General features: G+C 47.6%; 1 protein-coding gene across 1 annotated transcript in view; it reads left to right on the top strand.

The window, feature by feature from the left end:
- The window catches only part of SPRED2 (sprouty-related, EVH1 domain containing 2), a 128,171-nt gene extending 107,450 nt beyond the window's left edge, over positions 1–20,721 (top strand). Inside the window, exons 6-7 of the mRNA XM_015422701.1 lie at positions 15,300–15,449; positions 18,066–20,721. Of these exons, the coding sequence (XP_015278187.1) occupies positions 15,300–15,449; positions 18,066–18,719 (804 nt within the window). The 3' untranslated portion in view covers positions 18,720–20,721. The remainder of the gene's footprint in view (positions 1–15,299; positions 15,450–18,065) is intronic.
- The last annotated feature ends 6,388 nt before the right edge of the window (positions 20,722–27,109 follow it).

The raw sequence follows: 27,109 nt of genomic DNA, 5'->3' as shown, positions 1-27,109 counted from the left end.
TCTGCTTAATCACTTGCCCCGAAAGCCCCTTCCTGAGGTCGCCATAAGTCAGCCGAAACTTGACAGTACCTTACACACAAAGTATTTTGCCATGGGGTTGGAGAGAGAGCATATATGTGCGTTTGTGGGATTTCCAGAGCCATACGTGACAGCAAATGAAGCCCTGCGAAATTTTGTTTCTTGCCACGTTTGCTCCTGAAGGTGACGTACCGGCCAGAGCCATTCTTGGCACGTAAACCTATCGGAGAAGGACACCCCTTGGCAGCCCGACAAGGAAGTGATTGACAACTTCCTGTTAGGCTGTTCCCTAATCCTTTTTTGCTTTGCTCTTGGACTGTGTTGCGAGAACTTGCCAGGGCCGTTCTGAATGCTTTGGAGACAACAGAGGGCTGGAGTGAGTGGTCGACGTTGGGGGGAGAGTTTTCTTACCGCTGCCAAGTGACTTACGTTTATTCGCTTCTACGACCAAGGTCTTAAGCTCAGTTATCAAAGATGAATATACAGCATTAGCCTCGAGATTTGAGATTTACAGTTGAAATTTACCGTCCAAATAGACGAATCCAAATATCTAAAATGTTAAAAGAGAAGTCATTAATGAAACTATGATTCATTTAAATACTCATTTACATCATATTAACTGAGTATGTACCAAATTCCATTATGTTGGGATTCTTGGGTAAAAATATTTAAGCAGAGTAAAAATCATTAGAGTCAGCGGAGTAAAGACTGAGAGACTGAGTCCACGTGTATGAAAAATATAGAAGTTTACTACAAACCTAACATGGGGAAAAGGTACACAGGATATAAAATAACAACAAGAGCTGGGGACTACATCCTTACAACTAAAAGGTAAAACGGGAATGGCACAGTGAAGATCTTTGTGCCGCAGCGGCCGTTGCTGCCAAAGCAGCGCTTTTAGAACTCTGCACAGCCAGTCGGAAGCCCCGCTGAACAAAAGCTGCGTTCTGGCCCTGCCCACTTTCTAAAAACACCTGGGCGCCAGGAAAGGTGTCGCTGGTTGCCCTCGGGCACCGTGTTGGAGACCCATGCTCGGAATTCTTATAGGTTGAGTTATCTGACCAATACCTTGCTTGTGGATACATTCTTTCCCCCTAAGTAGGTGATTTGATGTCAGAGGCTGTGGAAAATATTACAGAATAAGAGTGTGCAGGTAAAGCAACATAGCTACAAATGCCCAAGTTAACTAGTGGAAACCGCATGACAATTTGGATATTTTTAAATTTCCATTGAGGTTCTTTTTAAATGCATAAATAATCAAAGAACAGTGGCATTTTAAAAAAATAATAATTCCTGGAGCGAAAATTGTTGTTCCTTTATTTCGATTTTTTTTTTTTAACTGGGAGGGAAATGGTTTTGGAGCAAGAGAAGCAAGCCTTGGAGAAAGCAGAACGCGTCGAACTCTTGTCAGCCGACTCGGAGGAGCAGAGAGAAGTATTTTGCTTTTAAGAACGTGGCCGCATTGAAGAATGTGTTTTCCCCCAAGCTTTTGTCTGAAATAGAAGCATTTGAATTCACGCTTTCTCTGCGAAAATGTTTCGCGCAAGATCCACCTGCTCTGCATTCATATTTTGCTATTTTCGTCTTTTAAAAATTCCACCGCGCCTCAGCTATGCGTCTGCCGGCCCGTGCGCAGCGTCGAGAAGGCAGGTTGTTACGGGCAGCAGACAGAAACGATATTTTAAGAAGTCAGATGGGGTCACTTATTCGCATTTATGACCCCCTAGGCGTTTATTTTAGCAGGCATCTGCCACCAAAATAGAATTCGACAGCTGATGCCACGAAAACTTCCAAACTATCCCGGCAGAAATATGTCGAGCTTTGTGTAAAAAGTGTCGTAACGCTCAGCGATCTCTGGTTTCGTCGTCTTCTCACGAACAAAGCAGAAAGGGGGATACGGCTGGTAATTTCGTCATGCCGAACTCTCAAATGATTCCATCAAAATGTCGTCTTTCCTAATGTGGATGTGAGGTGCAGCAGAACGGGTGATTCTAAATGCAGTTAGCTTTAGGAATATGTTTCTCCGCTCCGTCCGAGCTTACAGACCTGGAGAGAATCCATGGGAAAGTTAAAAGCCTGTATGGTTTGGGACCAGCATACATTAAGGTCTGACCTGCATAGCCCGGACTAGCCCGATCTCGTCAGATCTCAGAAGCTAAGCAGGGTCGGCTTTGGTTAGTATTTGGACGGGAAGCGACCAAAGAAGGCCAGGGTGGTGACGTGGAGGCGGGTGATGGCAAACCACCTCTGAACCTCTCTTGCCATGAAAACCCCACAGGGTCACCAGAAGTCCACTATGGTCCCGTTCACACAGAGAAGTTGCCGCGCTAAAGACACGGATGATCGGCAGATTTTCGGTGCACGATCACACCGCAACATCTGGGAAGTGTAATACACCTGTGGTTAACCCGTGGCTTCTCGCCGAAGATGCGGAGTAAAAAACTACCACATACGATGTACTAGTTTCCGGGCAAGGGCGGGTGTCTGATCGCGTTTCCGCTCGAATCCTGTGGCATCCGGCGCCCATCCATGTCCCGTCCAGTGTTCCCTCTAAGCTGAGTTAGTGTGAGCCAGCTCACAGTTTTTTAGCCTCTGGCTCACATATTTTTGTCCTCGCTCTGAAGGAGGGCTCCAGAGCAGGCTAATTGATGCAGGAGCCAAATCGCTCACTCACAACTTTAATGCCAGTAGCTCACAAAGTAGGATTTTTGCTCACAAGACTGCAGAGCTTAGAGGGAACATTGGTCCCGTCGCACACCACACCACCCGCCTTTGGATGTGCAGATACGATTGCTCAGTCATGCGTATGCACAAACTTCAGTTTAAAAAAATATCCATCCCGTTTGCCATGGAAGTGGCGCCTAGCGATTGCTGGTGTGATCGCGCCGCACCGCTTCTTTGCTGTGCTGCAGGATCATCATGTGATCAGCACCTGCCCCCTAACCACGGGACCTCCACGGGACCTCGAAGCGATGTCTGATCGCACAACTGCACGTTATTTTCCTCTGGGGCAAACAGCCACCCCCCCCCCCGCATTTTCCGGCCCGTGTGACCGGGACCTATGACTTGACAGCCAAAAAATCCCCAAAACCTTAAGGACAGCCTACCACCAGACAAACCTACCTGACTGCTATGGCCATCTTTTGAGGCCCTGCTTCGGGTGCAACTGTTTTCTGAAGTCAGATGGGTAGCAACATGAGACGGGGCCTCCTCCGTTGTGGCACCAAAATTATGCAGCTCCCTACCCAGGGATATTTGTCTAGTCCCTGTCTCCCCCAAGCAGCTGTAGACTTTTTTGGTTTTGTCTGGCATTCCCTCACCGACCCCGCTTTCTCGCCTCATGTTTTAATTGCTGTCTTTGTGTTTTATAGAGGTACTTTAGATTTGTTTTCTAACCGTTTTTAAATTCACGTCTATAATGCTTTGTTTTAAAATGTTAGCTGTCTCCGTGGCCCTGACAGGGCAGAAAGGTGGGATATAAATGTTATTAAATAAAGAAATAAAAAGCTCCAGTGGAAGATAGTGTGAATTCACTTTGAGCTACTGTGGTGTCCTGTATTCACATTTCTCAGGGAACTTCTTAAGAAAGGCCGGTGCCTTTGTTCTGCAAATTGCATGTTGGTCTGCTACTACCAAAATAACAAGTGTTTTTAAGGTACCATGAGGCATACAAGAACTCGTGGGCACTCTTGGTGCTTGGGGAAGGGGGCAACAGTGGGAGGGCTCCTAGTGTCCTGGCCACACTGGTGGGCCTCCTGATGGCACCTGGTATTTTTGGCCACTGTGTGTCACAGAGTGTTGGACTGGAGAGGCCACTGGCCTGATCCAACATGGCTTCTCTTATGTTCTTATTGACATCACCTGGTAAAGAATATTATATTAAGCTTCAGGATGGAATTAGATAAGCATATCAGTGGCTATGAGCCACAAGGTATAGATAGGAGCTCTGGGGCAAGGGATGCTCTGTCTTCTTGGTGCTTGGGGGGGGGTCAACAGTGGGAGGGCTTCTAATGTCCTGGCCCCACTGGTGGACCTCCTGTTGGCACTGGTATTTCTGGCCACTGTGTGATACAGAGTGTTGGACTGGATGGGCCTTTGGCCTGATCCAACATTGGCTTCTCTTATGTTCTTATGTTAAGAGTAGAGGTCCATCAGTGCCTATGAGCCCCAAGGTATAGATAGGAACTCTCAGTCTGGGGCAAGGGATGCTCTGTATTCTTGGCGCTGGGGAGGGGGAGAGTGGGAGGGCTTCTAGTATCCTGGCCCCACTGCTGGACCTCCTGATGGCACCTGGTATTTTTGGCCACTGTGTGATACAGAGTGTTGGACTGGATGGGCATTTGGCCTGATCCAACATTGGTGTCTCTTACGTTCTTATGTGAAGAGCAGAGGGTCCATCAGTGACTATGAGCCACAAGGTATAGATAGGAACTCTCAGTCTGGGGCAAGGGATGCTCTGTCTTCTTGGTGCTTGGGGGGGGCAACAGTGGGAGGGCTTCTAGTGTCCTGGCCCCACTGCTGGACCTCCTGATGGCACCCGGTATTTTTGGCCACTGCTTGACACAAACTGTTGGACTGGACGGGCCATTGGACTGATCCAACATTGGCTTCTCTTATGTTCTTATGAGGGGGAGCTAAACCCAAGGTTTCGTTGACCTCCCCTGATGAGGGGAGTTTCGTTGGCCTCCCCTGATTCCACTTCTCTCCACCCACCCACTGATTCAGTCTCCCCTGCCCTCACCCTGGCACTCACCCGGGTCAGTCTTTGCCCCCTGCTTTACCACTCACCTCTTCAGTCCCACTAGCGCAACAGAGGAGAGAAGGGCTGTCATGTAGAAGATGGAGCGGATCTATTCTCTCTCGCTCCAGATGGCAAGACTAGATCTAATGGGTGGAAATTACAAGGGAGTCGATACTGGCTATAAATCAGGAGGAACTTCCTAATTGTTAAGGGTGGTTGAGCAGTGGAATGGTCTGCCTCGGGAGGTGGTGGATGCTCCTTCGCTGGACGTTTTCAAGCGGAGGCTGGCCGTCCATCTTTCGGGTATGATGTAGGGCTATCTTTCGGCTGTGCTCCTGCAGAGTGCAGGGGGTTGGACTAGATGACCTGCGAGGTCCCTTCCAACTCCAACATTCTATGATTCTAAGTGTGTGGAGAAGGGCAACGCTGAGCAAGCTCCAGCTTCGCAGTGGTTGAGTGCAGTGGTTAGAGTGTCGGACTAGGTTCTGCGGGGAGGGCCCAGGTTCGAATCCTCTCTCTGCCATTAGCACCTTAAAGCAATAAGGATATCTGAAGAAGTGAGCAGTGACTCACGAACAGCTCCTGCCCCGCCACAAATTGTGTTAGTCTTTCAGGCGCTCCTGGACTCCTGCTGTTTTCTACTGCTACGAACAGACCAACACGGCCACCCATCTTGACCTGTCTCTCTCTGCCACAGTGGCTTTCTGGGTGACCTTGGGCCAGTCACCCGCTCCCAGCCTAATCAACCTCACAGGGCGGTTGTGGTGGATAAAGTGGAAGAGAGGAGACTGTGATGTAAGCTGTTTTGAGTCCCCCTTGGGGAGCAGGCGGGGCATCAATGAAGTAAGCAGATAAATAGATTCATAGAATCCTAGAATCACAGAGTCGGAAGGGGTCACACAGGCCCTCTAGTCCAACCCCCTGCTCAGTGCGGGGGTGGCCAGACTTGTTTAACATAAGAGCCACATGGAATAAACATCAGATGTTTGAGACCCGCAAGACATGAACAAATATCACACACGTGTTTACTGGAAAATATGAAAATTTGCTTCTTATCGGGTCATTTTGTAGAAAAAGAGGCACAGGAGCTCATTAGCATAACTTATTTGCATAACTTATTTGCATATGTCACACCCTCTGGCATCACCGGAAGTGTGTCAGAAGGCAACACCCACCACTCAGGCTCCACTGGACTGTTTTGGATTGCTAGCTATTGGGTGGTGGGGAGGAACGTGCAGATCTGTCCTCGCAGAGGAGGGAGAGCTTGTACCTGAATAAAACTTGGTCTTAAAGGTGCCACTGGATTGTTTTGGACTGGGGGGCCGGGGGGAGCTCTGCAACTTACCTGGCTGCTTCTTGCTCTGACTAGGAGCAGGGGGTGGGGCTTGTTGCATGTGTCTGCCCCCTAACCCTGGCCGAGAACATCCCTGGCAAGGGTTTGTCCAGCCGCTGCTTGACGACTGCCAGTGAGGGGGAGCTCACCACCTCCCGAAGCAGCCGATTCCACTGCGGCACCACTCTGACTGTCAAAAAGGTTTACCTGAGATCCAGCCGGTACCTTCCCGCCCTTCATTTCAACCCATTCTTGCGAGTCCTCTCCTCTGCTGCCAACGGGAACAGCTCCCTGCCCTCCTCTAAGTGACAGCCCTTCGGGTACTTCAGGAGAGCAATCCTGTCCCCCCCCCCAAACCTCCTCTCCTCCAGACTGAACATCCCCGAGTCCCTCAGCCTTTCCTGACAGGGCTTGGTCTCCAGGCCCCCAATCATCCTCGTCGCTCTCCTCTGCACCCGCTCCGTTCCGTCCACATCCCTTTTGAACTGATTCTCCTCCTTGCCCGCTGCAGCGTCCATCGCCACCTTGTTTCTGTACCTCTGCTGGGAGGGCCAGCCCCTGGCTATTAGACAGATGGGTAAGCTTTGGTATCCTTAGCTAGTGTAGTAGTTAAGTTGGACACCGCAGGTTAAAGTGTCGTACTAGGGTCTCGGAGACCCGAATCCCCACTCGGGCATCGACTGGGTGGCCGCAGGCCAGTCACACAGCCTAGCGTCCCTCTCAGGGTCGTTTGAGGATGAAATAGAGGAGAGGGCAATGATGTCAGACCCTTTGGGTCCACACTGGGGTGAAAGACGGGATATAAACAGGGCTTTTTTCTGGGGGAATACACCGGAACGGAGATCCGGAACCTCTTCGACAAAATTCTTTTTAAAATGTTTTAAAGTTTTCGGTACGCAGATTGAAAAATTCATTTCCTTCTTGAGAGTCTCGGCACCTCTTCCCTCCACCCCAAAAGCCCTGGAGATAAAGTAAATAAACAAATTTTGTTGTTCAGTCGCACAGTCGACTCTTCGCGACCCCATGGACCAGATCCCGCCAGGCCCTCCTGTCTTCCGCCGTCCTCTGAAGTTGGCTCAATTTCATGTTCGTTGCATCTATGACACTGTCTAACCATCTCATCCTTTGCCGTCCCCGTCTTCTTTGACCTTCAATCTTTCCCAGCATCAGGGTCTTCTCCAGTGAAAATAAACAAATAGGTAGTGCTTTTTTCATACAGCCAGACTAGCTGTGCAAAAAAAAAAAAACGAGCTAGCAAAATTTGTGACGCTCTTTCGTTTTTTGAAGTGAGGCCTCTCTGTAGCCCAGCCGTTCCTTTCAACTTTTTCAAAGCCTGTATAAGACTTTTGGAACCCCTTAATGCTCCTGGGGGAATCTCTTGCAGTCCTTCAGCCTTTTGTCTGTCAGTTTGGTGTCGTGGTTAAGTGCGCGGACTCTAATCTGGGAGAACCGAGTTGGATCCCCTACTCCTCCACTTGCACCTGGTGGATGACCTTGGGCAAGCCTTAGTTCTGATAAGAGCTGTCCTTGAAAAAGAGCCGTTTCCGTCAGAGCTCTCTCAGCCCCACCTACCTCACAGGGTGTCTGTTGTGGGGAGGGGGAAGGGAAAGGAGTTTGTAAGCCGCTCTGAGACTCCTTCGGGTAGTGAAGGGCGTGGTGTAAATCCAATCTCTTCTTCTTTGCTGTGATGCGTTCGGCAGTTTATCCTTTACAGGGGTTCCCCCCTGCTCACAGAAGCAGAATTTGGTCTGGTTGTTTTTTTGTTTTGTTTTTTCCTGTGTTTGGGATGGTGACTTAAGTGTCCCGTGAAGTTGCTTCACGTTTTGAAGAATTTCTTGGGAAAAGTATTTGTGGTTTTCGTGTTTTGTATTGCACAAGCCAAGGGACCATAGTTGAGAAATGCTAGAGGTTGTAGAGAAATAGTGTGATGGGGGGGGGGTTGTAGTAACTCTGTGCGTTGTTTTAATAGAGACGGTGGCTTGGTATTGAGGCCCAGAGTGGGGTATAATGCTTAAAGAGTGCTGGACTAGTATTTGGGAGACCCAGGTTCGAATCCCCACTCTGCTGTGGAAACTTGCTGGGTGACCTTGGGACGGTCACACGTTTCACCCATCTCACGGGGGATAAGGAGGAGAAAGGGAGAATGTTGTATGCCACTGTGGGTCCCTGTTGGTGAAAACATAAATGAAATAAGTAATAATCTTAGCTAGTGGGGTTTTTCCCCAGCAGCCAGATTTCAGAAGGGAAGGAATTGTGTTCGAAATAAGCAGTACAGTGTCGACTAGTGATATAGATGGACTATTTGAAATATGTGTCGTTTCAAATGGGAGAGACGCCTTCTATAAAAAGGGTAAATAACTTTGCTCCCGAAGTATTCCCATATCTCACATTGTGTCTGCACCCGTGGGTTCGACGGCTCGGAGTGCGAGGCTGAAAGCTTCTTTTGCTTGAAAGGTGTGTTGTCAGTTTATAGCGGTATTTTAAAGTTAACAGACGGCTCGATGTTTTCAACGGGTGCATACATTAAACAGTTTCAGACTTTTGTCGTTTCAAATGGGAGAGACGCCTTCTATAAAAAGGGTAAATAACTTTGCTCCCGAAGTATTCCCATATCTCACATTGTGTCTGCACCCGTGGGTTCGACGGCTCGGAGTGCGAGGCTGAGAACTTGTTTTGCTTGAAAGGTGTGTTGTCAGTTCATAGCGGTATTTTAAAGTTAACAAACGGCTCGATGTTTTCAACAGGTGCATACATTAAACAGTTTCAGACTTTTTGGGAAAGCATTATTTGTATTTATTTATTTATTAATCGCCCTATCCCAGCTCATGCCGTGCTCTGGCAAAATGCCATAACACACGAGGCAAAATGCCATTAAACAAGAGACGCATTTTTTAAAAAAAATATCCATATGCAGTCGATGAGAACGAAAACCAGAGTTTAAAAAATCCAAGGTGGCGACTTGCAATTTTCTGTTCCAATGCTGGACTGCCCGGCCATTTAGTGGGAGGAGAGGGAAACTTAAAACGAAATATACAGGGGGGGGGGAGGGAAAGGGTGTCAGCCGGTGCAACCAACCCTTCCTGCCCTGAGCCAAAAGCCTGGCGGAACATCTCTGCCTTACAGGGACTGTGGAATTGCGCGAGGTCCTGCAGGGCCCTGGGGTCATTTGGCAGGGAGTTCCACCAGGTTGGGGCCAGGACGGAAAAGGCCCCGTCCATAGTTGAGGATGGCCGGACATTCCTAGGGCCAGGGATCACCAGCAAGCTGTTCTCAGTGGAGTGCGAAGCTCTCCCAGGGACCTAGCGGAGGAGGCGGTCCCGCAGATACCTTGGTCCCAGACCATTCAAGGCCTTTAAAGGTCAGTACCAAAACCTTAAAGGTAAAGGTCTCCCTTGCTTGAAAGCCAGTCGAATCCGACTCTAGGGTTGCGGTGCTCATCTCTGTTTCAAAGCCGAAGAGCCGGTGCTGTCCGAAGACGTTTCCGTGGTCATGTGGCCGGCATGACTTAACACCAAGGCGCACGGAACGCTGTTCCCTTCCCACCGAAGCGGTACCTATTTATCTACTTGCAATGTCTTGCTTTCGAACTGCTAGGTTGGCAGGAGCTGGAACTAGACGGGAGCTCACTCCGTCATGCGGCACACTTTTTATCTCCCTGATCAAGGACCCAAAGCGGCTTTTCACATTGTATCCCCCCCAGCCCCGCTTAATCATTACGACAACAACCTTTTGGGGTGGGGTTAGGCTGAGAGATCATGATGGGCCCCTGGTTACCTGGCAGGCTTCCGTGGTCGAACGAGGGATTTGAACCAGGTCATCCCATATCCTTATCCTACACTCTAACCCAGGGGTGTCAAACATACAGGTTGTGGACCAGAACCGGCCCGCGCAGGGCTCTTATCAGGCCCGCGAGCAACTGATGCTGTTCTCAGCTCATGAGGGGAAAGGGGTCTTGGGAGGACAAAAACCGCCCCCTGGAGGTTTTGAAAACAGCCCCCTCCATCAGCCCTTCCCCTCAGCCCCATCGCTTCTGTGGGAAATGCGGGAGGGATGAGAACTGGGGGGGGGTCTGGGGGAGTGTCAGGTTTTTGTGGGTTCCCCAGTCAATAAATTGCTTTTTTTTGTATTTTAAGTATTTTGTCCTGTATAAAGTTTATGTCTCCAGTAGCTGGCATTACATTTTATGGCACATTGATGTCCGATCTGGCTCTTGTAAGAAATCAGTTCGACATCTGTGCTCTAACCAGTTCGCCACACCACCCCTCACACATGAGGTTGCGGATGTGGTTTATCTTCCACAGGCAAAAGAATCTTTTGTTGTTGTTGTTGATAGTATTATTGTTGTTGTTGTTGTTCAGTTGCACAGTCGAGTCCGACTCTTCGCGACCCCATGGACAAGATTTCGCCAGGCCCTCCTGTTTTCCGCCATCCTCTGAAGTTCGCTCAATTTCATGTTCGTTGCATCGATGACACTGTCTAACCATCTCATCCTTTGCCGTCCCCGTCTTCTTTGACCTTCAATCTTTCCCAGCATCGGGGTCTTCTCCAGTGAGTGCTCCCTTCTCGTTTGGTGGCCAGAGTATTTGAGCTTCAGCTTCATTATCTGGCCTTCCAGGGAACAGTCAGGGTTGATTTCTTTGAGGATTGACTGATTTGATCTTCTTGCAGTCCAAGGGACTCTCAAGAGTCTTCTCCAGCACCATAGTTCAAAAGAATCTATTCTGCGGCGCTCGGCCTTCCTTATAGTCCAACTCTCGCAGCCATACATGACTACTGGGAATACCATTGCTTTGACCATGCGGACTTTTGTTGGCAGGGTGATGTCTCTACTTTTTATCATGCTGTTTAGGTTCGCCATTGCTTTCCTCCCAAGGAGCAGGCGTCTTTTAATTTCATGGCTGCTGTCACAGTATTATTATTGATATTTTTGTTGTTGTGTTATTACCAGTTACTGTTGTAGAAAATGATCTCTCTGCTTGTTGTTGAAAACCGTCTCTGGGTTACATAATTGCATCTTCCTATCTCTTGTGGCCCTTTGGAGTCGGCTGTTTACCACGTTCTTCCTTTTTCTTTAGAACTTGACGAGGACAGAGGGTGGGAAGCGAACGAGACCCGTCTCTTGCTTCTGCCGAAGTGGACCCGAGTCCACGGAATCTTCGTGCTAAAACAAAAACATGTCGATCTTTGCAGAGTCGGAGGACTCCTGTTTGGGGTTTTTCCCCACCGGTGATATCCCTTTCTTGCCCCTGACCTGGATGGTCCAGGCTAGGCCCATTGTGACCAGTGTTCCCTCCAAGCTGAGTTAGAGTGAGCCAGCTCACAGTTTTTTAGCCTCTGGCTCACACACGTTTGCCTTCGCTCAGGAAGGACGGCTCCAGAGCAAACTAATTGATGCCGCAGCCAAATCGCTCGCTCACAACTTTAATGCCAGCAGCTCACAAAGGAGAATTTTTGCTCACAAGACTCCACAGCTCAGAGGGAGCATTGATCGTGACATATCTCAGAAGCTGAGCAGCGTCAGCCTTGGTCGGTACTTGGATGGGAAGACCGCCAAGGAGGGAGTCCAGGCCTGATGCACGGAGACAGGCAATGGCAGACCACCTCTGACCTGACTGGAATGGCCCAGGCCAGCCTGACCTCGACATATCTCGGAAGCTAAGTAGGGTCAGCCCTGGTTCGTACTTGGATGGGAGACCACGGAAGAAGTCCAAGGTCCCTACGCAAAGGAAAGCAATGGCAACCTTGAACATCTCTTGTTTTGGGAACCCTAAGCTAAGTAACCAGAAAGGAGGAGCTGTGGCTCAGTGGTAGAGCATCTGCTTGGCATGCAGAGGGTCCCAGGTTCAATCCCCGGCATCTCCAGTTAAAAGGATCAAGTAGGACACGATGTGAAATCAGACCCATGGTAGACCCAAGGGTCTGATTCAGTATAAGGCAGCTTCAAGGTTGGACCAGAACCAACGGGTTGAAATTAAATCAAAACAGTTTTCAACTAAACATCGGGATGAACTTCCTGACGTTCAGAGCGTTTTTTTGAGCGGTTCCTCAGTGGGACAGGCTTCCTCGGGAGGTGGTGGGCTCTCCTCCTTTGGAGTTTTGCAAACAGAGGCTGATTGGCCATCTGGCAGCAATGCTGATTGTGTGAAATTAGGCAGATCATGAGAGGGGGGGCAGGAAGGGTTGCATCAGTGTCCAGTTCTCGTGGCCCTTTCTTACACGCCCAGGGAAATGCCGATCACCACTTTGGGGTCAGGAAGCAATTTTTTTAAATCACTTCATCTTGCATTTTGAAATCTAAAAATATATATATAATTTTCTTATCAATTTCCCTCCGGAGTCAAGCCAAATCTTGTCTATGCCCGTCAGATTATCATAGAACCCTTCGTACCTAGATTGTAACTCCATATTTTGTAACTAAGATAGCTTGATGTTTTGTGATTTCAAAACTTCTGTTGGTTTCAGTTTGCCCTTACGATCTAACAGGTCATCGTAGCAACACCATCGTTCGTTCATATATAACAATGGTTTCACCCAAGCCTCTATGGGTGATACCCATCTGGGAATTTTAGCATAATAATGATATTTAATTTCTTTCCAAACTTTAAATAGAGAACTTCTTATAAAGTGACATTCGAAATATTTCTTTTCCTTATTGTACCACATGCTGGCATGCCCACCCCATAGGGAGATCATCATGACCCTCCATTTTAAGGATTCTCACATTCAATAGAGTCGCCCATTCTCTTATCCAGACCATAGCTATGGCCTTGTAGTAAAGATACCAATCCGGCACTCCCATACCTCCCTTTTCTTTTTTGTCTAACAAGATAAAACTACCTTGGGCCCACATAGCTATTAATCCATGCTGGTCCTAAAACCCTGAAAATAAGCTTTCCCGGGATCAAGAATGACTGCTAGGGAGAGGGTGGCATGCGAGGACTCCATGCTTGTTGGGAGCTTCCACCAATGGATCCTCCAAACTGCTGGTTCTGAGAAACTGTGAGCATGGGAGTTTGCCGAGCACGAGAGGCAAGACCTGTTGAAAATCAGTAGGAATCTTGCCATCTGCAGGCCTGTCGATTTCAGTGTAACTTGGTCATAAGGTATGTCTGCTTCGTAGGATCAGAATCGAATTTACTTACATGGAGGGTTGGGGGGCAACATGGCGGCCCGCAACCTTCCTAGTCCAAGATGAGTTTCTCTTAGGAAAACCTCCTGAATGCAGCTTTAGGGACCATGTCGACCCCACCTCCAATGTTGAGAAAAACATTGGCCTGAGAAATGAAAGAAATAGTCACATGGCTTTACATCCCCTTCCCAGCCAGTAGGATCCGCCACATCAGACCCGGGCCCTGCGGGACCTTGTACAGTTCCGCAGGGCCTGTAAGGCGGAGCTCTTCCGCCAGGCATTTGAGTAGAAGCCGCCACTACTGTACCATCTTCATCTGGCCCTGGGAGAAAGAACGACAGCGCCAAGCGGAACAGATGGCACTGAGCGGATATAACAGCATTATACACCATCTTTATGGAAGATCAATTCGGAACATCCAGAGCACTTAATAATAATGTCGTAATAGTGTAGAAATTGTTTTAAATGGTTTTTAAATGTGTTTTATGCGCTGGCTTATGCCTGACTGTGAGCCGCCCTGAGCCCGCGCCGCAGGGAGGGCAGGCTATAAATGGAACTTATAAATAAATAAAATAAATTTCCACTACAGTAAAACTGCGGTGGCTCAAGTGGTTAAGACACTGAACTGCAGGCTGTGGAAGGTCAGTAGTTCAGCGGTTCAAGACCCGGGTGCCGCAAGACAGGGTGAGCTCCTGTCTCTAGTTCCAGCTCCTACCAACCTAGCAGTTCGAAAGCAAGAAATTGCAAGTAGATAAATAGGGACCACTTCAGTGGGAAGGTAACAGCGTTCCGTGCGCCTTGGTGTTTAGTCATGCCGGCCACATGACCACGGAAATGTCTTCGGACAGCGCTGGCTCTTCGGCTTTGAAACGGAGATGAGCACCGCAACCCTAGAGTCGGATTCGACTGGCTTTCGAGCAAGGGAACCTTTACCTTTACCTAAAACTGAGAGACAGGGAGCATGGCTTGTCAGTTCACTACTCGGGATCATGTTTTACTGTTCAATTTGTGTTTTAAACCAAACTGCTTTTTTGGGGGGGGAATGGGAGGCAGAATATTCGGCCTACTCTTAAATTACGCGATTGGATGAACGCTAGTTCGTATCAGGCTTGTCGTAATGTCATTATGAATACCCCTACCTGTATTTTTGCTTCCATGTTTTAAGATGTATATGCAGGTGCTAGGTTAAAGCAGGACTTAAAACACACAGCCTTATTTTACTGGCCTGTTGGTTGCCCGTTTCAGAACCAGCCACGGGTGGAAATTCGCCTTCATAAGTATCAGACCTCCATTTGGAGGGGTAGTTTGTGGATCGGGTGAGCCCTGGAGAAGCTTTTTGCTGAGTGGCCAAGTTTGACCCACGCTGTGTGTAATTTCCTGTGGGACACACATGTTGTGTGACCTAGGAACTCTTCCTACAGTTCTGGGAACGGCAAATGGATAGGGCAGGTTTCTGCGCCAAAGGTATTTTTGGATGGGACAAACATCTCAGGCTTCCATCTGAAATTTAAAAGAAACCCAGTGATTCTACCGGGAAACTTCAACCGAAAGCTGGGCGTTGCTAGATTTCGTTGTGACCCGCCTAACTTGGTGGCAGTCAATGCTCCCTCTAAGCTGTGGATTCTTGTGAGCAAAAATTCTACCTTGTGAGCTACTGGCATTAAAGCTGTGAGTGAGTGAGCAATTTGGCGACTGCATAACTTTGTTTGCTCTGGAGCCATCCTTCCTGAGCGAAGACAAAAGTGTGTGAGCCGGAGGCTAAAAAAACTGTGAGCTAGTTCACACTAACCCAGCTTAGAGGGAACACTGGTGGCAGTTATTAAACTGAGACTGAAATCTTAGAGGGGCGGAACCCAGAGAACTGCACAGCCATTCCTTGTTTTAGACAACGGCTAGTTATTGAGATGTGAATTCGCTTTTGCTCAAGAACCCGAAATTTCAAGTGCCATTTGCAATAAAGCCACTACCGTTGGCTGAGTTGTACTGTTGTTCTTCAGCAATGAATTGGCTGGAGTCTACTGAAATCAAGCTCTCTTTTACTCACCATTCCTCCCCCACCCCTTTTATGTCCCCAACAGAACGCTACGGATAGCTCTTCTAATTCTTCTCAGAAGAGGGAGCAACCTTTGCAAACACTAGCATCTCCTCCGTCCTGCGAGCACCATCGAATTTGCACCCTGGGACATATCCATGACCAGTTCAGCTCTGACCACTATCATCTGGAACAAGTGAGTCCTTTCCTCTGTCAATCCAAAACAATTCTCCAGTGATGAAGTCCACCGGAGACCCTGACCAGCCAGCTACTAGTCTGTGTGGACAATACTGACCCTGATGAACCAGTGGTTCGTGTGTTTGTTCATGTGAATGCTAACTGTTCAGTTTCCATAATTTCCCCCCAGCTGTTGCGATCACAAGAATCCTCATATAGCCCAGGTCACATAGCTGTTTTCGCTACATTACAGTTTTCTTGGGTACAGCTGGAAGGGATCATGTGACAGGAGCAGCTCATGTGTACGTAGATTGCGTGTATGATCCCCTTTTTAATCTGCTTGTAAGGCCAAACTAGATGTGACGGCTTCCAGGGGCGAAACTCGAGGACGAAGCCCCCATTTTAAAGAGATTTTAAAATGCTGTAGAACAAATTTAGAGCCCAGTGGTGCTTTTAAGACCAACAAAGTTTTATTCAAGGCATGGGTGCATCTGGACTCTAAATTTGGTCTACTGCTTCATAACCAACATGGCTGACTACCTGGATCTACCTTTAAAATGCTGTGAGGCTCTTCCCACCACACGCACACCCTTTTCGAGTGTTGAAATGGTTGCACCCACCCACCCCTGCGGCCATTTTAGCATTTCATAGAATCATAGAATGTTAGAGTTGAAAGGGACCTTGCAGGTCATCTAGTCCAACCCCCTGCACTCTGCAGGAGCATAGCTGGAAGATAGCCCTACAACATACCCGAAAGATGGTCGTCCAGCCTCCGCTTGAAAACGTCCAGCGAAGGAGCATCCGCCACCTCCCGAGGCAATCTGTTCCACTGCTCAACCATCCTTACGGTTAGGAAGTTTCTCCTGATATTTAGCCGGTATCGACTCCCTTGTAATTTCCACCCATTAGATCTAGTCTTGCAATCCGGAAGGAAGAGAGAGTAGATCTGCTCCATCTTCTACATGACAGCCCTTCAAATATTTGAAGACTGGAATCATGTCCCCTCTAAGCCTTCTCTTTTAGCCTTTCCTCGTAAGACTTGGATTCCAACCCTCTCGCCATCCTGGTTGCCCTCTTCTGGCCCAGAAGGGAAAATGAGTCCCTGAGCCTGCTGCCTGGCCATCCCAATTTAGATCAGGCCCTTGCAGTGTTTATAACCCCCTTTAAAATGGCTGCGGCATCCACAAGTCAAATCTGGGAATGTTGTCACATCTCGTTCGGCCCTTGTTCTGTGTTACATGAACTTTCGGCTGCACCTATGATGGTTATCTTGGATCTTCATTAGATTTAGTATTCAAACAGAGGAATCCTTTTGAACGAATAAATGGTCCCTTCATTTATGTGTAATATCTGTGATATTTGGAAAGAGATGTCAGATTTCCAGAAGTTTTGAAACCGTGGAGAAATTATGGGAATGGTGGGGAAAATCGGGGAAATACTCAATACTTACTCGCCCGTTGCGCCTAAATCCATTTTGTTCCTTTGACAACATGAATGAAATCACTTTTACCTTAGGCTGTTAAGTTGTATTAATTGGTATATCAGGGAGATTTAAAATGGTAAATGCCTTTGTTTTCTACGAGCAAAGTTACAAATATACCCAACTCTAAAGTGAGAGAAAGTCGCAAGTTGCTGCAACGCAGGGGTCATTTCATGCAGGAGTGGAGCTCCGGCAGTAAAGAGTCCAAGGGGCGGGCACATGCAACAAGCCCCACCCCCTGCTCCCAGCAGCCCTCAGTCAGAGCAAGAAGCAGCCAGGTAAGCTGCAGAGCTCCCCCCGCCCCCCCAGGTCCAAGACAGTCCAGTGGTACCTTTAAGACCAAGTTTTATTCAGGTACAAGCTCTCCCTCCTCTGGGAGGACAGATCTGCACGTTCCCCCCCCCCCAATAGCTAGCAATGCAAAACAGTCCAGTGGAGCCTGAGCGGTGGGTGTTGCCTTCTGACACACTTCCAGTGGTGTCAGGGGGTGTGGCATATGCAAATGAGTTATGCTAATGAGCTCCTGCACCTCTTTTTCTACTAAATGACTCCTGCTTCACCCTATGCGATCTTAACCCATTTCACTTAAAAGAAAGAAAATATTACATACAAGTTTTGTTTTCATTGGGGGGGGGGAATGAAACACTGTTCTTGGGGCCAGGGGGGCATTTCTTAAGCTTTTCTGGTTGTTTTCCTGGGCTTTCACATCTCCACTTTTGGATCAGTGAAAAAGCGAGTACTGAAAATATATTTTGTATGACTTGCCCTATCCTAAAGATAGAGATCCGGCAACCTATTTAAAAGTGTGTGTGTGTTAAAGCTACTGTGGTGGTGGAAAGCGCCGTCAACACAGTTGACATATGGCAACCCCGTAGGGTTTTCAAGGCAAGAGACATTTAGAGGTGGTTTGCTATTGCCTACTTTTGCATAGCAACTACAGACTTTCGTGGTGTTCTCCCATCTCAGTATTAACCAACGTTTTCATTGGGGGGAAAAATGAAACACTGTTCTTGGGGCTAGGGGACATTTCCTAAGCTTAGTTTCTGATATCTGATGAGATCAGGCTAGGCCAAGGCTACTAGCTGCATTCAAAATCTCATTAAAATCTAGTGTTGATTTATGAAAAATGTGCACTTTTTTATTCCCCTTCAACAGTCACTTCCAAGATCTTATCGGCACGTCAGCTTCCCAGATGACGATGAAGAAATCGTACGGATCAATCCACGGGAAAAGATCTGGGTGACGGGTTATGAGGACTACCGCCATACCCCTATGCGGGGGAAGTACATCGACCCGGACGATGGGGACTCGTACGTTCGGTTTGCCAAAGACAATGCCCCCAAACATGATTACACTTACCCGTACGTTGGCAACTCAGACTTTGACCTGGGGGACGATATCAAGGGTGCCGTGGTAAAGACTCAGCCTGTCCGGTGCAAACAAGGGCGGTGGAAGGAAGAAGGGGAGAGGTCACGATGTGTCTACTGCAGGGACATGTTCAATCATGATGAAAACAGGCGGGGTCAGTGCCAGGACGCGCCAGACCGAGCGAGGAGCTGCATCCGCCGAGTCAGCTGTATGTGGTGCGCAGACAGTATGCTGTATCACTGCATGTCTGATCCCGAAGGAGACTATACGGACCCTTGTTCTTGCGATACCAATGATGACAAGTTTTGCCTCCGGTGGTTGGCCCTTATCGCCTTGTCCTTTATCGCCCCTTGTATGTGCTGTTATCCACCTCTGCGGGCTTGTTACCACTGCGGGGTCATGTGCAGGTGCTGCGGCGGGAAACACAAAGCGGCTGGATGACGGCACTCGAAGCTTGTGAAGTACTTTACATTTTTGTCTTTCTTCTTTTTAACTAAGGAGCACCTTGATCTGGAACATTCTCAAACGTTATGTACATCTGGACACATCCCCCGGGGAGTCTGACGGAATCCAGAAACCCAGTTTGGCTCACTCTTTCTCCCCTCTCCCACTTGGCTGCTATGCATTGATTTGCTCACCGAGTTCTAACAGACTAACGTGCAGCGTAGACGTTCGTATTATTAATCTGTAACAGAGCAGAATGTCCCGTACGTGTTCATACCTTCTCCCCCTATCTCGCCCCCGGCTGAGAGATTACAGAAACATGGTTGAGTGTGATGGACTTCTAAGCATCTCGGGGTTGGTATCTGTACATGGCGAGCTTGTTGGGCCCCGGGAAAATGTAGCGTGAACGGAGAGAAATCCTACTTCGGCGCGTGTTTATTAACTCGCAGCCAGTTACTGCTTCTGTGCGAACAGAAAGCGTGCTTGTTCGCTGTGCATACCATGACATAGTATTGCTGACAATCTTTCGCTAAACGATTCGCGCCAGTGGTGGTGTTCTTAAGGGTCCGTTGTCATTTCTTTCAACAGTCACTTTCAGTGGTTCCCCGGAATTTCAATCAATCAAGTGAAATATTCGATATGAGCCTTAGTATGTTTGGGGAATGGGAACTCTTCATTTCAGGCCAATTTTTCGTATGAAAGGGAAATGTTGTGTTGTCCTTTCTCCCCCCATGCCTTAAATAAAGCTTTAGTGCTGACATTCTCCACAGTAAAAATACACTTTACCCTTAGGTGTGTCTGTTTGGAAATAATGGGTTGGCATTACGGGTTAGGAAATTAACACCCACATGGTACGCTTGTGGTGTATCCCATAGCATGAAATACCTCGGGTCTTGACAGAATGCTCTTGAGATTTTTTTAAAAGGGTGTGCGTTCCTCTTGTACAATCGCAGTTCTTCATGTACACACATTGGGCATGATCCAACCAAACTTATCAGAAGACGGCAATCCTGAAAAACTCTTCCCTGAGAGTGTAAACCCCACTGAATAAAACGGGGCTCACTTCTTAGTAGACCTCCTTAGGGTTTGCTCCCGAACGGCCGTGCTGGATCACCAAGGGCCCATCTTGCTTCCACCATCAACTAGCGAGTTGATTTCAAGAAGTCCACAACAAGCAATCGGGGTTTTTTTAATCCCCACTACTGGCATCTGCTATTCCGAGGCTTACCTATAAAAAAACGTTCCATTGTTAGGTATCTTAATTAATGGAGCAATAGGCCATGAAGTTATCTAATGTCTTTTTAAAAAATAATAATAATTTAAAGCCATTGTTGGCAGGGATTTCCCAAGTTAACTATTGGTTGTGTGAAACCAAGTTTCCTGTCCTGAATCTATTGCTAATCGGTTAACTTCCCTGATTTTGAGTATTAGGAGGGGCTGACAGCTCCCCCCCATATACACACATACACCATTCACAATTTTACAAACCTTTTTTGCTTCCCCATCTCTACCACTTAGTTCTCTTCCTTGGAATTATAAAAACACTGTGTCCTTGAGCCTTTACCCACAGGGTAGAGACTCCAACTCCTTTTTAGTACCCTTTTTTTCCCAGCTTAGATGCCCTTTCTGGTTTGGGAGTGACCCGAACTGTATGCTGTGAAAATTGTACAGAGGCATTTCGGTTCTTGGTTGGTTTCCTTTCTTTTTCTTCTCCGAGTCCCTTTCCTAATTGTCCCGGGAAAGGAATTTTGCCCTTTTTCAATGCTGCTGCACACTGTGTTGATGTTTTCATGGAGCTTAGTGCCGTGCAGTGTCATCCTAAACAGAGCGGACCCCTTCCAAGCCTACTGGCTTTGATCGACCTGACTTTGCTTAGGATCAGACTGACAGTCCTGCGATCTTTAGCTCGAGAGTTACTGCCAGTTCAGAGCTGATTGTGGTGTATTGAATGCCCCCCCCCCGGTGTGTTTCAGAAATAGATCTCACTAATTTCTATGCGATTTACGCCTAAGTAAGGTTGCCAAACCCCCCCCCCCAGTTTGCCAGGGATCCCCCGTTTTGGGGGGGTTCTACCAAGCCCCACTCCCAACACCCACAGCCACCCATCTCTCTCCCTTTAAGTGTGTGGAACCCGTGTTTCCTCCCAAGCCTGATCTCCGCAAGCTTGCAGGGAAATGCCAGCTCCCTGCTCTTAAAAGGGAAACGCGGCTGCTCTTAAAGGGGAAACGCCGGTTCCTGCATTGAAAGGGGAAACGCCGGCTCCTTTAAGTGCAGGAAACTGCCGTTTCTGGAGATCTGGCGCACGGGCTGGGAGGGGCGGCGGACGTCCCCAACGTGACATCATGTCGGGGATGCCCCGCCCCCTCCAGGAACGCCCCCAAAGTCCTCCGCTGGGGGTGGAAGATGGACTTTGGCAACCCTACTCCTAAGTGAGTGTGTATAGATAAGGATTGCAGTCTTTAATGTCTTAACTTTGGTTGGACCCTGCCCTTACTTGTGTTTTAACGTTGAAAGCTCTGCCCTAAGAGATCTAGGTTCCCTCCCCCAAATAAAAAGTATGCAAAGAATCATTTAAAGAAGTAGCTCATCTATTTGCAAAAGTGAATAACACAAAAAAATCTAATTTTTATATACAGGGAAAGTATACGTGCATGCGAATTATGCATTCACCTTTGAGACAAATTTAAAATAACCGTTTTATATGTACGATATAACCTCGTTTATCCAGAGTTCCAAGAGGGCATCCAGAACATTTGGTATTACCGTGAGAAATGTTGAGATACATAGTGTTAGAAAACCGCCTTGGCCTGGTGGGGACACAGCCAATTTGGGTGACGCCGATTTTTGGATGGTTTCGATAAGGAGTCGGTACTGTGCATACGTTGCAGAGGTCTTCTTGAGATGGTTTCCCCCTACTGTTCTGCAAGGCAGATGTGTTTCTGTGAATGCACATCAATTCCCACTGAAGTCACATCCACAAGAGAGTTTTAGAGGGTAGCCATGTCGGCCTGCAATCGAAGAGCTAGATTCAGTCCAGCAGCACCTTATAGAGCAACGAGATTTTTCTGGGGGTAATCATTCGAGGCTCAGCGCTCCCTTGGCTCGTAAAAGTTTATCGCTTGAAAATGTTGTCGGTCCCTAAGGCGCTGATCCAGAAGAGAGCTACCCCTCATTTGCGGTGGAATGCTGCCGCGCACAGATAACAAGTGCGGCGAAACCGCATCAAGAGCCAAAAAAATTTGCTATAGTATTAGAAGGTTTTTGTTGGTGTGGGGCCAGTCTCGATGCCACACTTCCGTCTGCCATGTGGACGACAGGGGCAGGGTTTAGTTCTGGGACGCACCAACGGCAGAAATCCTATGACGAGTTTCTCTTGGCTTAGCGCATCAATGTCAGTGGGCCAAGACGGGAGTAATTCTACATAGGATAGCACTGCCAGTCCCCTAGGGCCAAAACGGGCAACCGCCACCATCTCAGGATTGGAGCCATGTAAATCCAAGGTGCTTGGTCACCCTAGTTCCAAGAAATCAAACACTAGGAATCCGCCCTGGATGACAAAAAGTACTCTAGAAATCATTTGCCTTCGGGATAGTTCGGTTGTCTATCAGGCACGTATGCTTTGCAGGGTCTTATATCCATATGGTTTTTATGTATGTGGTGAAAATACATACAGCAGGGTTAAAAAAAGAAGACACTTCTAAATTTGTGTGAATTTGATTTCTTTTTACCTTATTTTTCCCCCCTTTTCTGGGTATTGTGTTTCTTAAAAGCCATGTCTTGTGTACAAGGCTTGTAAATTAGCGGGGGGGGAGAATATTTTTCTAATATATGACGTGGAATAGCAAAAAAAAAAGATAATTTTTATTCAAAGGAATAATGCTAGAGCCGTTTAGCTATAATATAGCAGAGTACAATCGGAACATTCGGAGGCAGCTAGGGAATCGGCTTGTGTGACCTGGCGCTGCTGTTCCTGCCATAATGCCTTTCCGCAGTCGATTGCCAGTGAGTGCATGCCCGTGCCCCCCTCGCCCTGCCCCACTCCCGCCCTCCTTATTGCATGTTAGACGCGAGTCTTAAAGGAAAAGGGTTATTTTATTTTAGTTTTGCCAAATAGTGACCCATCTGCTACTTCTCGGGCCAGCCGCTTTTTCTTGGAGTCTCGCTGTCTTTTCAAAAATGTCACAGTGAATAACATATGCAACGGTGTATCTGGTCGAAGGATCATGAAGCTTGAGCATGTGAGGAGATAGACACTCCGACGCTGATTTGATTGTTTGGCCAAGAGTTAGGCCGACTCTGTTGGGCAAATCGCAATAAGCGTTGGGTCTGTAAGAGAAAAATGGATTGCCCTCCCCAAGGGCCATGTGGTGAGCAGTGTTTGGGAGGGTGTTTTGTTTCCAGGAGGATGGCTCTTCATCCTCCTCAGGTGCCTCCTGGTAAGCCACTCCTGAAAATCGGGGGGCCTTCGGGAGCAGGCCTTATAGTATGGTGTCAAAAAGGAATGAGGAAACCCAGTGTGTGGAAACTGGAAACTCTTTCAAAGGTCCCATCACACGTGACTTTTGCAGCACAGGAGCCTCGATAGAGAGGCCCCTTCTCATGTTGTAATGCCTGGACATGTGAGAGGAACTTATCCTGCGGTTCTTCCCAGCATCTAAGGTGATGTTCCCTCTTCCACCCTCGCTCAGCGGAGCAGCACGAGGAAAATGGGAGGGGGAAAAAGCCTAGAAAGCCACTTTCTGTTTCAAAACAGGAAGTGAGGTCATGACATTCAAGACGTTTCAAAAATCTTTATGGTTTTACCAGAGAGATTTCTTTTTTGAAAGTTCCGGAGTGTCATAACTTCCTGTTTCAAACAGGAAGTGGCTTTCAAGAAGTTGCCATGCCCCCTCCCCTTTGCTCCCAAAGATTGCCAGCCATGGGTTGGCATCTCTTTTTACATCAATATTGCCTCAGTTTCCGGGAGAGTCAATTCTAAATTTGGGAGGAGTTGCAGGGGCCACTCTTCCCACGTGGCCTTTAGCTTCTCAAGTGATTTTTGTGAGATGGAAAAGAGCCATGTGGTAACACCCTATCACCCACAAAAGTAACCTAACCATGAGGGCAGGGTTGATCTACAATTTACATAGAATGAAGGGGTGAATCGAGGTGGAATTCTGAGCACATGCCATTTTTCTCACTATGCGTGGGAGGTTCGGGAGGGGTTGTTCTTTTTGATTTGACACACCCAATGCCCCGCATGTAAAAAGCTAGCAGCAGGGAGATATTTGGCATGACTGATACGCTAGCTTACTATGCAAGGAGTTGGTTTTTGGTTTTTTGTACACGAGTCTCCAAGAAAAAATTGCCCCCCCCCCCCCCCCGGTTGCAGTCTGAAGTGGTACAGCCCAACCCTCTTTCACCCCTCTCTCTGCACAGAGCATTTGGTTGGCTCTAAAAAAACTCCCCTATTAAAGATCCCAAGGTTTGGGATTTTGCCGGTAACATCAATTTTACAGAGATAGCGAGGTTCCGCATTTGTATTTTAAAAGAATGCAAAACGGTAAGGGAAGCTCTTTTTTTGGTTTTTATTATTATTTTTTACTTGTTCTTGATAATCTCGGTGGGGGGGGGGAATAAACTAAATATTTTTGTGCCTGAAACGCAAATGACAAATCTCTCAAAGGTGTCTAGGGAACATCGAGTCAGCCTCAAAAACAAAAGTAGCGGAACAACATTTTTTTGGGGGGGGGGTCTTTTCAAATGAGTTGTTTCGCTTTCCCGAATCCCTGTAAGGTCTCAGGACCCCTCTAACAAAGCACAACACTACAGAAGAGATCTTACGGATTCTGTGAAGTGCCCCTATTTATCTCTCACGCTCCACGCCTTGTACATTATCTTCCTCCTCCTCTTCCTGTTCATTTCCTCCTTGGTTTTGCGTTGATCTGTTTTGTATTTTAGGTTTTATTCTTGGGGGGGGGGGTATTTTTGCAAAGGGAGCACTAAAAAGGGCACAAGGATAGAAACGGGGGCGATTTTTTTTTTTTGTAAATATTTCTCCTTGATTTCCACACTGCAGCTGTACAGTGTGGCTCCCCCCACACCCCCCGGTCAGTTTTTCAATACTGACATCAAATTGTCTGAGAATAATTATTCAAATTTTATTTTTGTATCGGTGGTAACAATCCATTAACCAAAAGTTGGTTTGGTTGGTTGGTGTTGTTGTTTTTTTTAAGTTGTGAAATTAAAAAAAAAAATTGTTCCCAAGCTATTGCTCACATTAACAAATTTAAGTGCCTGAAGCAAATTTCCATTATGTATCTATATACGAAAAGTTTAAAACTCTGTTGTATTGATTTTTATAAGCCTTTTTACCTCCGTGTAAAGAATATATATACAAGTGTATGATGTACATTTTAGTTCTTAACTTTTTTATTATTGTTTCTAATATGTATGATCCATTATAGCTATTGCTTTAAAAATGTACCATGTAAATACAAATACATCATATCAAAACCAATCTGTTTGACATGCTTTAGAAGTCTTAGACTGCAGGTGTTGGTTGACGGAAAGATAAGATCCGAGGCAAAAGCATGGATCCAGCAACGTGCAAGCGGAAACGTAGCAGACTAAGTAAAGTCCCATTTGTACAACACCTGTGCGAGAGCCAATTTGGTACAGTGGTTAAGTGCACGGAATCTAATCTGGGAGAACTGGGTTCGATTCCCCACTTCTGCAGCTGCTGGATGACCTTGGGCAAGCCATAGTTCTGTCAGAGCTGTTCTCTCAAGGACAGTTCTGGAAAGAGCTCTCTCAGCCCCACCTACCTCACAGGACGTCTGTTGTGGGGAGGAGAAGGGAAGGAGTTTGTAAGCCACTCTGAGACTCCGAGTGAAGGGCGGGGTATAAATCCAATGTCCGCCTCCTCCTCCTCTTCTTCCTCCTCCAGCTGCTGGATGACCTTGGGCAAGACATAGTTCTGTCAGAGCTGTTCTCTCAAGGACAGTTCTGGAAAGAGCTCTCTCAGCCCCACCCACCTCACAGGGTGTCTGTTGTGAGGAGGGGAAGGGAAAGGAGTTTGTAAGCCACTCTGAGACTCCGAGTGAAGGGCGGGGCATAAATACAATCACTTTTTAGTGTGGGGGTCCTCAAAATGGCGCCCACCAACACATTTCCTGGCACCTGCCACATGTTTTTTATACCGTGAGTGGACCAAGTGGAGCTTCTGATTGGCCATTGAAAATTTGATTGGTTGTGCAGATTTTAAAAAAAATCGTTGTGGCAGCAGCTGGGACCACGACACAAGGATTTTCATGGTATGATTGAAGGTAAGCTGCAGCAGCCGTTTGGTGGCTGGCACCTCCTCCTCCTGTCACAGCCATTTTGTGGCAGCACCCACCATACGGAGAGACATTTTGGTGTAGTGGTTAACAGCAGGTGACTCTAATCTGGAGAATCAGGTTTGGTTCCTCACTCCGCCACATGAAGCCAGCTGGGTGACCTTGGGCCAGTCACAGTTCTCTCAGAGCTGTTCTCTCAAGAGCTCTCTCAGCCTCACCTACCTCACAGGGTGTCTGTTGTGGGGAGAGGAAGGGAAGGAGATTGTAAGCCGCTCTGAGACGCAGAGTGAAGGGTGTGGTATAAATCCAACTCTTCCTCCTACTTATTCCTCTTGTTCTTTTCCTTCTGTCAGTCACAGTTCTCTCAGAGTCTTGTTCCTCTTGTTCTTGTCCTTCTGTCAGTCACAGTTCTCTCAGAGCTCTCTCAGCCTCACCTACCTCACAGGCAATGCTCCCTCTAAGCTCTGGAGTCTTGTGAGCAAAAATTCTGCTTTGTGAGCTACTGGCATTAAAGTTGTAAGCGAGCAATTTGGCTGCTGCATAAATCGGTTTGCTGTGGAGCCAGCCTTCCTGAGCTCGGACCAAAAAACGTGTGAGCCGGAGGCTAATAAACTGTGAGCCAGCTCACACTAACTCAGCTTAGAGGGAACACTGCTCACAGGGTGTCTGTTGTGGAGGAGGGGAAGGAGACTGTAAGCCGCTCTGATACTCCAGGTGAAGGTCGGGGTATAAATCCAGCTCTTCTTCTGTGTCAGAAGGGTGAGGGGGAGTGATTACAGCCGTGAGAACCTAAAAATCCACTTTGGCTCTCCTCCTCCTAAGTAGCTCTCTGCAAAACGAGAGGCGCCTGTGGCTCAGTGGCAGAGCATCTTCTTGGCTTGGCATGCAGATGGTCCCAGGTTCACTATGTGCAGCACTTGGATCTTTTCGCCCTGTGAAGACAGTTTTTATTTTATATCTCCCACTCTTCTCCCTGATTGGGGATCCAAGGCGGTTTTTCACATCTCTCTCCCCCCCCCCACTTGCCGTGTAAGTATTTCCTTTTGTCTGTCCTAAACCTACTAATCT

Source organism: Gekko japonicus, unplaced genomic scaffold (genome assembly GCF_001447785.1).
Source record: "Gekko japonicus isolate JY-2015 unplaced genomic scaffold, Gekko_japonicus_V1.1 scaffold2501, whole genome shotgun sequence".
Classification (NCBI taxonomy): Eukaryota; Metazoa; Chordata; class Lepidosauria; order Squamata; family Gekkonidae; genus Gekko; species Gekko japonicus.
The sequence above is the reverse complement of the archived record's forward strand: the minus strand, read 5'-3'. Positions and strand labels throughout refer to the sequence as shown.